Source organism: Haliotis cracherodii, unplaced genomic scaffold (genome assembly GCF_022045235.1).
Source record: "Haliotis cracherodii isolate W230 unplaced genomic scaffold, xgHalCrac1.p SCAF_5, whole genome shotgun sequence".
Classification (NCBI taxonomy): Eukaryota; Metazoa; Mollusca; class Gastropoda; order Lepetellida; family Haliotidae; genus Haliotis; species Haliotis cracherodii.
In genome coordinates this window covers 28,468,525-28,486,968 of record NW_027266308.1, presented here as the reverse complement: position 1 = coordinate 28,486,968, position 18,444 = coordinate 28,468,525, and the positions used below count along the sequence as shown (strand labels likewise).

The window sequence follows — 18,444 nt, the reverse complement described above, 5'->3', positions numbered from 1 at the left end:
TTACATAGAATATGTAAGAGTTTTATACATGGTCCACGTAATGTCTTTAACCCCGTGGGCGCGCGGGTTAAAATAGATTCCCAGCAACCTTTTCTAAGAGGCGACTTAAATGGGCCCAGTTGCACAAAGCGATCTTAGCGCTAAGACTGTCGTAAACCTATGTTAAGGTATGGGAGTTACGATCATCTTTGCGCTAAGATGATCTTAACTCCCATGCTTTAACATAGGCTTACAATAGTTTTAGCGCTAAGATCGTTTTGTGCAAGTGGGGCCAGGTGGTCAGGTTCGGTGGCTTGGCTGATTGCGTGGATCGTTGCTCGCAATATCGATCACTGGTGTGTCTGGATTATTTTTAGGCCGCTGGAATATTGCTAAACAACAACGAACAATGTAACAAATGTTGTATTTGGGATAACACTTTCTTAGCAAAGTACAGATTCTCGTACTTTTGGGGGGTTGAGTCCCGACAGCCAATTTACACTTGTCAGAGGGGTACTCAAAGTACGTGATCTAGACTACCAGTTGTCGGACTTTCATTTTTTGTGGAAGCCTCAGTGGCTCAGTGGGTTAGATCGCTGACTTTGTGGGCTGGCGATTAGGTGCCTCACTCTGGAAAGTGTGGGTAAAAAAGTACGGGAATCTGTACTTTACTAAGAAAGTGTTATCCCAAATATAACATTTGTTACATTTGACCACTTTCTAAATGGCATTATGTATTCATAACAACGAACAAACAATGTATTGAGAGAATGGCCAGACCACAGAACATTGTGCTTGATTCTACGGTTCTCTAAATAACACTATACCCACGATAGGCTGAGTAGAGAATAAGAACACGATATTCGGCCTCAATGCCAGTGTTGTGAAAAAAAAGACAGTCTTTGTTCGAACTTTAAGGTGTGTGTGTGTGTGCGTGCGTGCGTGCGTGCGTGCGTGCGTGTGTGTGTGCTCGTTCTAGTCTGCTGGCCTAATGCCGCATTTATAGTGACAGCCCACTGAGATACCATGCCACAGTTTAACATGGATACCCCACTCAGACACAGTTTACTGACTCCGAGCCGACCAAGTCCTTGTTTTAACTCCTTAATGTCGAGCGCCAGGCAGAGTAACAACAAGTACCATCTTTTACATTTTTTGGTATGACGTGGAAGGGGATCAAACCACCAACCTTCCGCTCCCCGGGCTGACACTCTATACACTAGACCACGGAGGCGGTCATGCAGCTTTCATGATGACAGATCTTATATCATATGTATTAGTAATTATGTCCACACTGTCCAGACTATATCACCATTAGACATAACCTATATATTTTAATATTAAAGACTTGGTGTAAATCTAAACTTCATAAGGGGCACGGGTGGCCCAGTCGTCTAAGGTGCCGCGATTCGCTGTGCAGAGTTGGGCACGCCAGAAGCCTATGATTGTGGGTTCGAATCCCGGTTCGCCCCGATTATGTTTCTAGGTTTGTCAGCACCATACCCGTGCTCGTGGGTTTCACCGAAGTGGTAAACGTCTGAGATCTGCATCACTTCAGGCTTTCCTCCCAAATTAAGCTGACACGCCGCGATATAACTGGTATACTGTTAAAAGCGGCGTTAAACCCAACTCATTCACTCACTCACTCACTCACTCTAGACTACATAAAATTTTCATCAATTCTCATGACTGTGTAAAGGATGTGAAACTTGTTTTTCATCTCGATATTTCTGATCTTATTTTAACATAACATCATGTTTACACCTGTTGCCATGGTACGTTAGGGTGTAGACGTCAGCTGAAGTTGTAACAGGTAGAAAAAAATCTTCTTAAAAGACAATGTGATGCAGTCTACAGGTCCATGTACAAATAAATATCTAAGTATATGTCAGATTAGTATGACAGATCCAAGAGTGATTTTCGTGTACTTTTAATTGATAAAATAGTACACCTGCGCCATAATCGAAAATTTAAGAATCGACATTTCACCACTCCAGTATAATAACTCTCCATGCCGGAACTACTTTCAATCCGTCATACTGACATAATAACGATTTTCACACTAGGACATGAAAGATAAGTAAGTAAAAATACGTAAATAGAAACATTTGTCTTTTAGTGTCAAATTATACAACCTTAATCATGTGTTAATGATTATCTTGAATTGCCCGATAATATGATATGTCCCTCGAGTGATGTAGCCACTAGTAAACCCGTCAACATGGTCAGTTTACAAGAGGAGATATATATTGAGTAGCAAAAGAAACTATACTTCTCAGTTGATTTAATCATATGTTTGATTTTCAATACAAAATACCTTAAGTTAGCGATACATATACAAAACATGAACTGAATGGGGCTTAGCCAGCACTAGAAGAATACTTCTATGCGGTTTGTTTATTTTAAATATAATTTGATTAAAACTGTTAAAAATAAAGAGATATCATTCGCATAATAAACAACTGCTGATAGGAATCTTTGAAAATTAACAACATTTCAAACATGGTCGGGTCATGTGGTGACAATTTCATTTCTTACCCCATTCTTCATCGAACCTATTTACTCTTACACAAAGTTACACAGCAACAGATTACAACAGACTGTTGAGAGAAGTTTAAATAGACAATCAAATTTAACAACTCGGTATACTTTCATTTGGCTCCAAGTTTATAGGTTTTTGAACACAGGTGTTGCGATCATCCAAAGTGAGTGAGTGAGTTAAAATTTAAAATCACATCCGCAGTAATTCAATCATATCGTGACAATTAAAAGTGTGACACTAATAATAGATTTATTTGGACTTTATACAAACCTGTCAACAAAGGACAGTAAAATAAGTATGCAACCATAAAAAGATCACTAAACATAAAAATACATAATAAAAACTGGCGACAGATCGCCAGCAACCAAATTAGACCACCATACTCTGGCCATGGGGACTTACGGTATCTCTGCTACCTGAACGGTACCCCTGCAGGCTTTGCATCATTCCTTCAGTCGCTGGTGATAGTTAACAATTTAGCAAAACTTATAATGACCAATATTCTATGTTTTGAACAGTGGTATATATATAGCAAAACTTATAATGACCAGTATATATATATATATACACACACACACACACACACACACACACACACACACACACACACACACACACACACACACACACACACACACACACACACACACATGCATACATACATATATATACCACTGCTCAAAACATAGAATACTGGTCATTATAAGTGATGGTAAATTGTGTGTGTGTGTGTGTGTGTGTGTGTGTGTGTGTGTGTGTGTGTGTGTGTGTGTGTGTGTGTGTGTGTGTGTGTGTGTGTGTGTGAAGACATGGACTTACGATACGCTCTGGGGGACATTAACTGCAACCCCTGTTGAGGGCAAAGCCACTTAAAATCCCAGTTGATAATTACAAGCCACCAATTAATAAAATTAAACTATGTACATCAAAAGTTTTCAATCAGTACAATAGTTAAATTAGAACTAATCCAAAGACAAGCCTAACAACAGCTGTGGCTGTCGACATGACAGTGTAACACAATCTCCACAATGACCTAATGCCATTTTAAAAGCTATTTTGTGATATTTAAAAGGTACCATTTAAAATGTATTTATCATATAAAATCGAACTTGTGATATCTAAAATCTGAGGCATATTTATATCACAAATTCGATTTAGTGATATCAATGATTCGCGCTAGGCTATCTTGTAATCGAAATGTATTCATTGATATCTAAAAATCAATTTTATGACATCAAAAATGAATTATTGAATTATAACAACTATCACAAAATTGGGATTAAATAGTAAAATGATGCATCATTCACAGCTGCCTCGCTTCCGTGGCCGCCAATATGTGTGCTTGATCATAGTTATATAGGAGTTATCTCCCTTACATTGGTCGCACCAAACAACCACTTACCCGAACATTGTACGAATAGTTAATTCGACATTGCTACTCCGGAATCCCATGGAGGTTCCTTCAGGTTCACTGCACCAAAACTGATGAAAATTGCCATGGGGATAGCGACATTATCAGATAAATGTGAGTAATATGAAATATTTCTGACAAACACAGACTTTTACGTCACTCAAATTGCTTTCTTTTTTCAAACTAAATATGGCGTTAACAATCTTATTACTTATTAAAAGGTAGCTTGTTACACCGAGATAGCATAGGAATTACATGGTCCTTGGACGCAAACGAAGACTATCAGGGACACCGGTTATAGTTGCTAAAAGATGAAGATGAAGACTGGGCCTCACATGCTCCTTTTTCTTTCCTTTAAAAAAGATGCTTAAAATGTTAAAAGTGTAAAATCGATTCTGAACTCTTGACATCACATTGCAAATATCAGTTATAACAAACTTCATGTCGTATACAGGCAAGTTTGTTTGTTTGTTTGTTTGTTTGTTTGTTTGTTTGTTTGTTTGTTTGTTGTTTAACGCCGCACTCAGCAATATTCCAGCTATATGACGGCGATCTGTAAATAATCCATTCTGGACCAGACAATCCAGTGATTGATATCATGAGCATCGATCCACGCAACTGGGATACGATGACATGCATCAACCAAGTCAGCGATCCTGACCACCCGATCCGGTTAGTCGCCTGTAACGACAAGCATAGCCGCCATTTAGAAGACCTGTTCTACATCGGATCTTCACGGGTCTAGTATAGTGAAACCATACCATGAAACTGATCCCTACCTAGAAGTAGAAAATGAGTGATTTTAAAGAAGTTCATCTTGTTTTGAAAATACCGCCTATCGAGTTATATATCTTGTGGATAGAGCATCTGCCGGGAGAGGGGAAGGTCGATGGTTCGATCCCCTGGCCGCGTCATACCAAGAGACATTAAAAGGTGGTATTTGCTGTTACCCTGCCTGACGCTCGGCGTTAATGGGATAACTTTTCGGTTTTATAAATACACAAACAAATTTACATATCGTACAATAAACTTTGTTTTAACAAAACACAGTAACTATAGCATGTTTTCGCGTTGAAAACCTCAAAGATACAAAAACTGCCATTAGTAGAGGTCACAACTATCACTCTAGGAAACACTTAGAATATAACTATGACTGTACATTAATGTCATATGTACCAAGCAAAACAAGCGTGGCTACAGTACTTAGAGTAATAACAATTTACCAATAACCTGTGATATGTTTTGTAAAATATTTAATCTATACAATGTTCATTGATAAGGGACCGGCCATATTTTATAGGGTGGGGTGGGTAAAATGGAATTTGGGGAGGAGCAGCAAAACATATGACAGTTTCTACGGGAGGGTCATAAAAATACACTACACATATTTTTGGGATGTCATGTAAAAATGACATTTCATTATAAAATATCAAGTGCTTTTGCATTTTGTCTTTTAAGGGACGGTCATGATTTATTTTATAATGACATGGGGAGGGTCATCAAACAAAATGACAAGCATTAGGTGAGGGTCATTATTTTCAGCAAATTAGCGCATCAAAAACCTCTCACACCTCCCCCATCCACCCGCCCCCTGTAATACTTGACCGGTCCCTTACAATCAGTTATAAATTTGATCCGGTCAGTGGAAGTGTGCTATATCTGCTCGTAAACTGTATACTTCTCCGCGCTCTACCGCTCTTGGAACCTATCCCTCCATCCGTTCCCACAGAAGCTCCCTTCTGTCCAGCATATATCACCGCCCACTTGTAAACAGTTACAAGTAGTGAACCTTAAAAACCTTATTTTCCGTCTAATCTTAGTCTGTCTTACAGGCCCTGATACAACTATATATAAAAAAAACCAGCCCATGCAAGCTATAATGTTTGGCAAGTCTAGATTACTGCTGTATCACTATTTGAAAATGAAAAAATTCTCTGGGCTCCTTTTTTTATGATATTTTTATTAAGATAATTGAACAACTGTTTTTGTTCTGTACGATATGTTTATTTCAGAGACTAGATGTTAGTCTAGTCTAATCGAAGATCTAATATCAGGATTTCACACCTATTCAGGGCGTACTATGAATACAATAAAATACACCCTGATCAACCTGACAGTCACTTCTAGCATCAAAGCTTGTTTCAATACTGAAATAGCGCAAAATATAGAAACGTGTCTTTACGTTCATTTATGCCAGTGACACATCAACTCATTTCATCATGACAAAATGTTCATGAAAAACTATGATGTGTCGAACACTAAATTGTTCCTGTTTGTCTTAATGCTTAAGCACCTGCGCGTGTTTGGTGTACACGCTAATTGTATGCTATGTCATCAGCAGGTGTGTCCAGTACGAGAGTTCTTGTTGAGATTTTAATGGCGCTCCCCTAACCTGAGTATGCATTGCCCACATTCCGGCTTCTTATACTCTGTATCAAAATTCTTCGCAAAACAAAACTCTTTTGATAGTTTAACTCATTGTCGTTACAAATATAGAGCTTGTTTAAGTTTCAATAGATACAATTACCAAATACACTTATATCAAACATACATACATATATACTAGCATGTGCGCAGTGGCCTATATATAGAATTGGGGCATCTGTGTAAGAGTTTTGTACAAAAACTCTCGAGTGGAATGTAAGGCTCGGAGTTCAGACATTCCGTATCAAGCGTTTCTATTTAGGGATTGGATTGGTGTATAGGCGGTATTTGGTGAGGTAACGTTTGCAATGAGGCTTTAATTGACATATATTTAAACTTACATGGCAATTTCTCCGTGGTGATTCGGGGTTATAAATGTCCCAAGCAGCCAATACATTGTCGTAAGAGGCGAGTTAGTTACGCCGCTTTTAGCAATACTCCAGCTATCACGTCGGGGGACATTGGAATGGTATTCATTGTACCCATGTGTGGAATCGAACCCGGGTCTTCGGCGTCACGCGTTAACGGTTAAACACTGGGCTACCCCACCACCCCTCGACTGAATGGATTGGATGGTCAGGCTCGGTGACTTGGTTGTTTATGTGGCATGGTACATTGTGCTACGGTGGGGGTGTAATAATCATACAGTAACATATATGATTAGGCTGAACGTGTTTTAATGTACAAAGTCGACGCTGGTCGTTGTTTACTCATTCGACCACTGATTTACCTGGCAAAGACTCCTATTTTAATTCCACCATGATAAAACTTCCGTATTTCTGTTTTTTGTCTACAGAGTAAATATGCTGGTGAATTTGATAAAATTGTTTGGTTTGTTTCTCAGGTTAACATGATCAGATACTCTGTTTTGCCTCAGAAGACGATTTATTGTATTCCTACACATGTTGAACCTGCGTTGTTATATTAGGTAGTAGGGTAAGTAGTAGCCCTGCGCCATGACTGGAAACTAAACCAAGTCTAGTTTCCTTGATTCCACATATGAAAACAGCAGCAGGGGGAAGGTTCCTTTGCAAAAAATACAATTATTGTAAATAAATGTTTTCATAGACTACGTATTAGTCTAGGTAAATTAGTTAGACTAGTTCCTAATTTAAACATTAGCCTGTCTCCCAGATCATAAGGAATTAATTTAAAAAAGGGGTCCAACTTAAGTCTAGGATAATTTGGCATGTCTATATTAAGGGTTGTCCTGGGCGCCATTTGGATATTATTTTACATTTAGGAGATAAAATTTATATTATTTTTTTAATTTAAAATTGTATTTCTGGGACTCAATGTCAGTCAAACTAAACACATATATAAGTAAACGCCCACTGGTCTAGTGGGTAGAGCATCTGTCCTTAGAGCGGCAGGTCGGTGGTTCCATCCCCTGGCCGCGTCAAACCAAATGATACTTTTTATTACCCTGCCTGGCACTCGGCATTAATAGGATAAAACAAGGACTTGTCAGCTCGGATATCCGTATACAGTGTCTGGTTGGGGTATCCATGCCAGCTGCACGGTATCTCAATGAGCTGGCACTATAAAACCAGCAAAAGTTCGGACTAGTACAAGCAGCCACACACACGTTCATGTACGTTGTTATGTAAGTGCAGTAATTGCACTAAGACTACGTGTGTGCTGCAATTTGATTGGTTGAAAAGCGAAGTTACATGGGATTGGATTCCGGAAAACATTCGGACTTTATACTGTGTATGAATATTTTTTCTTGATTGGTATTTTGTTTTTGACCAATCCAAAATTTGAAAAACATGTTATTCGGAATGGCGAAAGAGATAACACATTAATTAATTAGTACGTTTGACCAAGATTTAAGAACAACTTTGATCTAGTTGTGTACTTTATTGCATATTCTGCTAGTTCAGATATTGTGGCCATGTTCATGGAAATTCCTGCATTCTGATTAGCTGAATTGGTCACGTCTTATTGCATTCATTTCCCAATGAATGTAAAAAATTAAGCCACGCCCACCGCGGCGCACTACTTTTATTACTGCGGAATGTCGGGGAATCCCAATATTACAGTCGAGGGAATTCCCTTTCTGCTCACGTGTATCGTCATGTACAGGACATTTAGTGACTTTCATGCTTATTCAATGTCCAAACTACCCTTTGAAACCGAAGGCCGAGAATGAATGAAACAGCAAACGTGCAGGCTCGCTTGCCTGTTTTTTTTCCGCTCGCCTCGGTTCAACTTTCATGTCTTCGGGTTTCATTTCTAACTAGCATTTCTCCAACTGTGTTTTACCGTAATCAGGGAAGGAATGTTTGAATCACGAAGTAAATGACCATGTTAGTTGAAACAGCAGCCTTCTCTCGGACATATTTCTTCCGGTTCGTTACAGTCTGACTGTTGCAAGTCTTTTCGCCTCTTGCCTTAATTGACAGGTCAAATGAACATTGTTTTAATCCCACTCTCCGTTGATAAGCTACTGACTGTGTAGGCGTGTCAAGTTATGTGCATAAATTAAACGATCACCTGATTCATGTCACGCTACTGTATGTATTCCTACACCTGGAATGTTTATCAATGTCGTCATTTTTGTCTGTTTTGATATATGCAACTGTTTGGGGTTAAACTATTGTAGATAAAACATGTTTCACGTTGTCAGATTTATTTATAAGCACTGACTGTGTATTTTTTTCGGTTTATTGAGGTATGAATCGAAAAACCGATGTGCAAACTTTTGCACATCGGTTTTTCGATTTATACCTCAATGAACCGAATAAAATACACAGTCAATCCTTAATGATATTCTGGGCATAGAATATAGTCAATCTGCTAACAGAGGGCGCTGTCATAACCAGTGTATTAGATATGTTAAATGTTATCTAATTAAATTTCAAATAAATATTTGACATGTTTGGCCTTTTCCAGGCTTGATGGAAATATTCGCATGCGCGAGTGTTAAATAGTCAGTAGCACCCGCAAACATAATGTTTATATCCTAAATATCACCCCATATAATCTAATTCCATGTAATCATAAATTCAATAGTTTCCAACGTTACTGTGTTCTACATTTCTAATGAACGTGGAAATAATCAGTTTGCTAATATATTTAGGTGACAGTGACATTTCCCTGCATATTCTGCATTCCATGCACGCCATGGGGTTCCCAAGGATAATAATATTGAAACAGGCTATAAAAACTTTTTATCACATTCCTCCACGCCACCTAGCGGGAATTTACCTAAGACGGGAAAGTCGGCCATGTTTACGATTTATTGACGGACTAGGTACATGGATTTCCCTCACAAAATGGACTGATACACATTGTTTATCATTATTTAGCTTTCGATTTCGATAATACAAGTAAGTTATTAGTTATTTACATGGCTTGTCAGTTCATTTTTGCAGTTTATACATTTGTATGCAATAATAACGGCGATGTGACGGGGCATCCCTTAGTTGCCAAACCGCAAATTATCCACATCGCTGACATGTTGAACTTGATCACTGTAGTTTATTATCAACTTGGACTTGTGTCATTTACAAAAATATGTTATATGTTAGGTAGCCGGTTGAGTAATCGTTTTTAACAATTGTCTGTTTCAGCCTGATCCCGCAACATGGACTGGGAAACGCATCGGCCGAGTGCGCCATCCACACCCACTAGCATGTCGAGCCAGTCAACTGGAACGAGTTCGACTCGTGCACTTCCCTACAAGACATTCAACCCCAGTCCTTCAGTGACGGCGCTCACCAAACTGTCAGACGAGGAACTTCGACGAAAAGGGGCAGAGGACCTAATAAGGATCTTGAGACGGGTGGAATGTGACTACAAATACCTGTTGACCGAATTAACAGGCCTTACAAAGGACGCTAACAGAAGGATCCAGATCCACCTCATGGAAATACGGAGTTTAAAAGATATTAATCAAAAATTACAAGATGATAATCAGGAATTGAGAGATTTATGCTGTTTCTTAGATGATGATAGACAAAAGGGGCGAAAACTTGCCCGTGAATGGCAAAGATTTGGTCGGTATACAGCCAGTGTAATGAGAAGTGAAGTGGCTGCTTACCAGGAAAAATTGCGTGAACTCGAACAGAAGCAAGAAGAGTTGATCAAGGACAACACTGAATTGAAAGAATTATGCCTCTACCTGGATCAAGAGAGGGTACAGTTCACAGGAGCCAGAGATGAGGGAGATGGAAGCAGTAATGGTACTACAACTGCACATGAAGAGGGGCCTGCCTCTCACTTGCTTCATCAACCAATGATCACGAGTCAGTCTGTGGGTGGACATTCAAACAGGACATCAAACAGTAATATATTTCATCCTTTTACCTTGATATTGGACAGGAACAAATAATCTTTATTGTGGTTCAAAAAGACATGAAAAGAAGGGTCAGTCAGCAGGACAAATTGCAATTTAGAAAAGTTTGTAAAGTAATTGGTGAATATCTCAATGAATTATTGTTTGGGCATTGCAAATGAGAAAAATAGGCCCTTTCCAAAGCAATTTGTCCAGCATTAACATATCTAGGTATTTAACAAGGCAATATTCAACCCAAGATGTATGGCAAATTGTAAGTACTAAACATCCCAGTTCAGGGATTTGTAATTATTACTACCAGTAATGTTTTGGCTTTGTTTGTATTGCACCCCCAAAAAATGTCTAGTAAAGAGGAAAAACTTAAATACTTGAACTTAAGATATGATTATCCATTGTTCCAGTGTTTGAATCTTATATTCACTTGATTATGATCCCTTTTGATTCACGGTTGGTCAAGTCATCTGATGCATAGCATTGACCCACGAAGATCCAGGGTAGAATGGGTCTTCAGCAACCCATGCTTGCCATAAAAGGCAACTATGCTTGTCGTAAGAGGCGACTAACAGGATCAGGTGGTCAGGCTCGCTGATTTGGTTGAAGCAATCATCGATCCCAATTGCGTGGATGGATGCTCATGATATCAATCACTGGATTGACTGGTCCGGACTCGATTATTTACAGACAGCCGTCATATAGCTGGAATATTGCAGATTGCGGCGTAAAACAACAAACAAACCAAATCTGATGCACTGTACACAATTCACTGTGCGGAGTTGCGCCCCTTGGGCACACAAAAAACATGATATGGGTTCGATTATGTTTCTAGGTTTGTCAGCACCATACCATTGTTTGTCAGTTTCACCAAAGTGGTAAACGTCAGAGACCTGCATCACTTCAGGCTTTCCTCCCAAATTAAGCTGACACACAGTGATATAACTGGAGTACTGTTAAAAGCGGTGTTAAATCAAACTCACTCACTATGATCCCAGGTCAATCTGCACCAAACCTGTGCTCCTTGGTTTTCACCAATGAATAGTGACCTCAGCTTTTTCCCTGTAGGGATTGTGTGATAGGTTAACTTAGAATTGGTCCCTAGAAACCTATGCTTGTGTTTGACAAGAAAAGCTTCAGATTTCCTCACACTACTAAGTGGTACAGCGTCTGCCTGGAGAGTAGAAGACCAAAAGACGTTAAAAAATGATACTTGTAAAAGTTGTTTTTACCCTGTCTGGTGCTCGGTATTAAGGGACTGAAACAAGGACTGGTTGGCTCGGAGTCGGTAGTACAAGCAGCCACACAAACACACACATGTGCATGCAAGTCGCTATATAAGTACAATAATCTAGGATGCGATGTTAAACCCCATTTCACCTCACCTCACACTAAAGTGACATGCTGTGATTTGAGTAAAATGCTGCCCCAAACAGTATCAACTTACTCACTCTGATGAATGGTATGATCATAAAACTACTGTTCCATCTTACAGTTCCTGAACAAACAATGAACTACATCAAACAGCTGGAGAACAAAGTTCGACATTTGGAAGATGAAAAGAAACAGACAGGGCAACAGGTAGGTATCCAAGTTAATTTTTTTGGAAAAACGAATCAGCTAATGGGCTACATAAACACAAAAACCTAACCTGTTGATAGTAAGATAAGAATAGTTATGAAAAATATGAAAATTGTCAGGTTTTGTATGCATTACCACGATAATATTTACTACAGACATAAATTCACCAGCATTGACATGTGATAATCACTTTATTGGACTGGTTTGTGCCAAAAATTCACATCATCTAATATGTTTTAGCTTGACACTTGTTGACCAAACTGAATGTTACTCAGACTTCAGACTAGTGGCTAAAGTCACAGACTGAGATAGTGATATTATTAAATTGAAATTTTCAAATTGTAAGTATCTGTTACAACATAGAGACAATTTTATTGCAGAGAGACCGTAGTGGAACAGATGGCTACCGACAAAGTACAAGTGGCCAGTTGAGCAACAGGCTGGATGCATTACAAGTATGGTTTGCCATGATTTATTGATGTTGTCCTGTTGTCCTAATTCTGAAGGATCCATTAATGTCAGTGTTTGAAATAAGAAATAAGTGATAGGCTGCCATCAGGACCCACAGACTTTAGAAGCTGTGACAAATACAAAGGCACGATAGACACATGATTTTACTGAAGGCCAATATAACTTTAAAACTATGGGCCTGAAACAAGATCTACCTGCTACATGCTGGTGGGCAGACTCTAATTTCGAACACTGATTAATGTCATCCTATTGTTGTTCAGTGCATGATTGTAAATACAGTGTGTTAAAAACAATTACCATGATTACACTGTCTTCGGTCTTATTTCCCTCCCTTGATCATGCTGGGATGTCATCAAAACAGATCTGTTCTCAAATTCCAATATTAAAATATGTGTACTGTCAGTGTTAGATGAATCATCTGTTTATCTTTGTCATGTTTAGTAAATATGGTACATTGTGGTATATAAGCTCACCTGAAGTTGCTTATTTTGCTTATGTGTTTTTATTATGGCATGTTGACAGCCTGAAGTATATCATAAAACATTTACATTCTCCACATGGTTTATCATACAAAAACACAAGACCCTTGAAGCTTCCATGATCTCAGCATTGCTACTAAGTATAATGATGTCATATTTGCTTGATCACAGATTTTAACCTGATTACTATTTCTAATAAGGCTGCCACTGATTTTTACCCTGCAATACTGATGTGAAACACAATTTTACCTGTGAACATGATAATTGTTAGCTTATTTACATCTTTATCGTTCATATCTGTACTGAAATAGTTTTAACCTTGGAGGCTGTGACATAAGCCCAGCGGTTATATAGAGGGAAATGTCCTCGTACATGTCGTAACTCTAAACATTATGAGCCGAGACACATTATTTTTTAGGAATGGAGAGTTGCGAGGATATTCCCCCACTTTAAACATATCCCTACTTTTACACTTTGACATAACATTCTCTTCACCAAAATGATTGAAAAAAAACCTGTACTATTTGTAGACTGTATTTATGCTGTGTGAGTCGCACTTGCATGATGCACAAGGAATATGTTCTCTGCCACTGTTACATATACACCAAGCTCTGTCACGAGCTGATATTTACAATGCATGGTAGACGTCTCTTCATAATTTTGTATGGTCCTATAGTGGTATTGTATCAATTGCTTGCACGTTGTAAATACATTCTTACAGGAATTTTAGCAAATTTAGAGCCCTGAACAAGGATATATGTTTTCCTGAATATAGTTTATCTCGTCAAAGGATTACCTATTTGCTTTTAATATAAACATTGTTATAGGTACCTTGCTGTAGCACAACATTATGTACATATTTGTTTACAGTTTAAGGAGTATATTTGAAAATGTTTAATAGTTAATTTCACACCTTACTGTCAAGTGTTGCTGTAGCTGAGCTCGATGATTAGACGTTCTCAAATCAAACGGTGCAGGTTCGAACCCCAATCATGCCCAATGGCGACACCTATTTTCCGACCAAACTTGAAATCATTCACATGTCAATATGTACAAAAAATAGTTTTGTCTATTCCAAGGGTAAATTAATTGAAATGTGCGTTCAAGATAATGTATAATAGACAAACAACTGTCAATTCCTGATTCCCCGTTTGGATACAATGTGTGAAGCCCACTTCTGGTGTCCCCCCTGTGATATTGCTAGAGCTTTGCTAAAAGAGGCATAAAACCAAAATGACTCGCTTTAACCTCGACAATACTTGTGAATTTGAATTATATGATATGACTGAAAATAAGTGATCAATAGAGCCATGTAACTTTGTCACAGGTAAGTTCAGCCAAGGAAGTTGTTTTCATCATTTTTCATTACTAATAACATCATCTTTCATTCTGTCTGTTGCATAGTATCTGTTAGTGTTTTTAGTCAACAAATCTAGACGAAACCCTAGTTGCCTCTCTGCATGTTGCCTTAGATACGAGTGGATGATAGCATGTGCCTCCCCCCTTGTTTTCCCAGCAATCATCTGGAGGTGTTCCGCGTCGGTCTGGGCCAATGGGGCATGTGTCAGGTGCTGCCCCCTCCCTCACAACATCATCAGCAGGGGCCAGTAAACCAGAGGCAGTTGTGCATGCTATGAAGGTTTGCATGATCACCACGTGTTCTATGTTTAATCTGCAGTCACTTCAACATGACCATGTTTAATAGTAGGAGAATGAAAAAGAAGGAAATTATTACGATGGCAGCCCCTTTTAAAATTTACACTGGTTTGTTATTTTATGGAGAGACTTTAATAAGGATCCGCTGTTTACAGCATTAGACATAAACAAAACCAACACTATCATGTGGTTTGTGAAGTTTGCATAAATATAAATAATTTTCTTTAGTAGTGACGTGTTTGGACTTATTTTCCTTCAGTTATTTCAGACCCAATGACAAAGCTATTTGTGATTTATTTGTCATTTAGTTAGGAATTTTGTGAACTTAGTTTTTCCTTCTGTCTCCCTGCTGTCTTCACAACACAATCACTTCCTTCCCCTCACTGAATCCCATAGATAAAGCGAGTACTCACATGATTATCTCCCTTCATCTTTATTTCAGCTGAATGAACTGTTGATCATTGTTAAAAGCTGATGTTTTTACAAACAGGTTCTGCAAGTGCATGAGCAGCTGGAAAGAGCTGAACGAGACGTTGGAGATGAGAACTTGGACGACAAGGAGAAAGCCATTGTCAGGGAGATGTGTAATGTAAGGAATTGTCAGTGCAAGCTGTATTGATTTTTCTTAGTACTTTTTTCACAGCTGAAAGAAATCATTAATTCACCATTATGGCAGAAAGGCTTTCCTTGTGTCCATTGTGAATTCTGCAATTTTTGCTTGCTTTGGTCTTTGGACCAAATGGTGTAATTACAAAAACAGTGGAGATTGCAATGTCAACGAAGAAAGATTGTTTTGTATCAGATGAGTTATGCTTGTATGATTTTTTATTTCCAGGTTGTATGGAGGAAACTTGGTGATGTGGCGCCGGAAAGGAACAACCTTCGCACTGGTTATCCAGGATCCTCCGCCCCATCTCGGCAGGGTTATCCTCCACCTCCACCCCCTGACTCTTTCTCCCCACCACCACCTGCTCCAGGGATCAGTTCTGGTCCCCAGTCTCTAGGATTCCAGTCTCCTCCCCCTCCCCCTGGCTATAATCCTCCTTCGTCACTTACACATCATTCTGCTAATTCAGGACTTACCACCCACCCCACTAGCACCAGCTTGAACAGCCATCCGTCAAATTCCACAATGAATAGCCACCCTAGTTCTACAATGAACCACCTCACATCGAACTCCATGATGAACCATCACCCAACATCAAGTTACCACCCCACAACATCCATGAGCTATCACCCCTCGACCTCGTCTATGGGCCACCATTCTTCAACATCATCAATGGGACACCATCTGTCTAGCTCCTCCATGGGGCAGCATCCATCGATGAGTCACCACCCCTCAACGTCTTCTATGGGCCAACATTCTATATCTTCCTCTGGACCTCCACCGATGAACCATCTACCTTCATCAAGTTCCCATGGGCACCCTGGTCACTCATCACACATGTATTCTAACACCATGTCAAACAATGGCCCTAGTTCCAGTCTGGGACATCACAGCACCTCTTACTCCTCCCACCCCCCTCAGAGCTACCGCCACCCCCCACCTATACCTGGAAGTCACCTGCAAGCCCAGAGCTCCCCCCACACTCCTCCCCCTTCTACACCCATCCCTATGGAACAACCCCCACCCCCTGCCCCAAGACAAATGCATTATCACCAGGAATGGAGGCAGAATTTCCTTGATGGATCTGGACATCGATAGAAAATTAGGGAAGTGATACTTCCATTCCAAAAGTAATCAAGAACTGCTTAGTGCTACACTAGTCTGCTGGGCACATGCATGACTAGAATGCCATATACCTACCGGGGAAAATATATCTCACAGCCTGTTTGAACCATTATCACTGTGATATAGTATATACATGTACATGTAATAAGGAGTCTTGTCAAGTGTTCACTGAAGCTGAAAAGTATATTTAGTTAATCACCAATCACTACATATACATTTCCTGTGGTGATGCAGATCAATTTATAGAACAAGCAGGTACTTTGTCTTTTAGTGCCATTTAGAAGATGTAGTCAATGAAATAAGAGTACCAAGACATCGGTGTGAAGGAATGAAAGATGTTGAAATCCAAACCTCTATCTCTTCATCAATGGGGTACTTTACTGACATGGCTTTGTTGATTTTCATTGCATGAAATTCAAACAGCCATCCATGGTATGATTATTTCAATTGGTGTAATTTATATAGAGATTAAGTGGGATTTCTTTAAAATCAGCTTCCTCAGTATTTTGACAAGGTTTGTAACACATATGAATATGAACATGTTAAAGGTCTCTTATGGTGAATAATCATTTGATTGTACTATGCATGTTATCATCCCCACTTGGCTTCTGTTACACCTGCCACTTTGGTAAGGTGCCTGTTGATTAATGTGTTGTATGGTAAACTAAAGGCAGTAGGTAATTAAGAAAAACCTTACTTTCAAAGTATCATATTACTTACATCTTGACATTACTTGAGTTATATTAGTAGTATATTTTCTATGAGTATCCATGAAATTCAATCTGTTCATAAGAATTTATGAGTTCATTTGTCACTTTTTATATCTATATGAATAAATGTTTGTCAATGTTTCCACTGCCAAAGTGTAATTTTACTGTTATTAGCTGTTCTATTTATTGTTTGATAAATGTGTGCAATTTCAGTTTCAGTCATGATAATTATGTTTATCGTTTCATAATTTTCCAAAGCTTTTTTGTTTGGTCGAAAGGGGTATATTTCAGCAGACAGATGGCTCTGAAACCCTTATCTATATAAAGGAAGAGCCTGGGCAGAAATGTTCTGAGATGGAAGAAAATACTTAATTATGGCATGAAAATATACATTATTTGTAGCTATCGTTTGTTTGAAAATATCCTGACCAAGAATTCTGTCTCGAACATTTTACTGACACTGAAAAATAAAATGGATATCTTGAACTTGGTGAGGGAGTAACTGGTATAATGTATCATTTGCTGTTATACAGCTGTGTATTCAATGAGACTAAATGTACATGTGGAATAATGACTGATCTACACGTGTTGCTGATCTGAAAATGCAGAGCCGTGTATCATTTTGCTTTGCATTTAACATTGTAGTGTATAAAGTATTGTATGTAGCTTATTTACCTCTATATTATCGTGGGTTGTCATTTTCACCATCTTCACAATAGGGCATGTTCAGTGTTGTTTCTTCTATAACCATGTATGTAGATATGTTGGAGTTTGTGCTGTATTTAACAGTGTGCTCTTTGTAGGTGCAGTTTGCTATGTAAGACTATATTGAATCTTCCTGTGATAACATATCCTCCTATTATTTTTCATATTTTTCGGAGATAGGAGGCGTTGTTACTTTCATCGAACCAGCTGTATGGATTGACATCCATTGTTGTGAAAATCTCATCAAGACGAATTGTACAATTACAGGACTTAATGCCTGTTGTGCCTATACTCTTCACCTGCTGTCGTCACTGATGAGGATTTGTTTTGTCATCGAATTTAACCAACAAAAGTTTGTTTGCTTATCTGAAGCGTATATGAAGGGTTGGAAAGCAAAACAGCCTAAGTCCTACTTGTCCTAAGTAGGACTTAGGCTGTTTTGCTTTCCAACCCTTCATAT

General features: G+C 38.8%; 1 protein-coding gene across 2 annotated transcripts; it reads left to right on the top strand.

The window, feature by feature from the left end:
• Positions 1-9,582: 9,582 nt before the first annotated feature.
• LOC139443268 (coiled-coil domain-containing protein 85C-A-like) lies at positions 9,583-18,357 on the top strand. Of its 2 annotated transcripts, XM_071224242.1 has the most exons (7): positions 9,583-9,691; positions 9,935-10,648; positions 12,146-12,231; positions 12,612-12,686; positions 14,698-14,820; positions 15,328-15,426; positions 15,673-18,357. In XM_071224242.1, the coding sequence occupies exons 2-7, from the start codon at positions 9,949-9,951 to the stop codon at positions 16,540-16,542; spliced, it is 1,953 nt and encodes a 650-aa protein (XP_071080343.1). In that variant the 5' UTR covers positions 9,583-9,691; positions 9,935-9,948; the 3' UTR covers positions 16,543-18,357. The 2 variants fall into 2 exon arrangements, with proteins under 2 accessions (XP_071080343.1, XP_071080344.1); XM_071224243.1 differs by lacking the exon at positions 14,698-14,820.
• Positions 18,358-18,444: the final 87 nt, after the last annotated feature.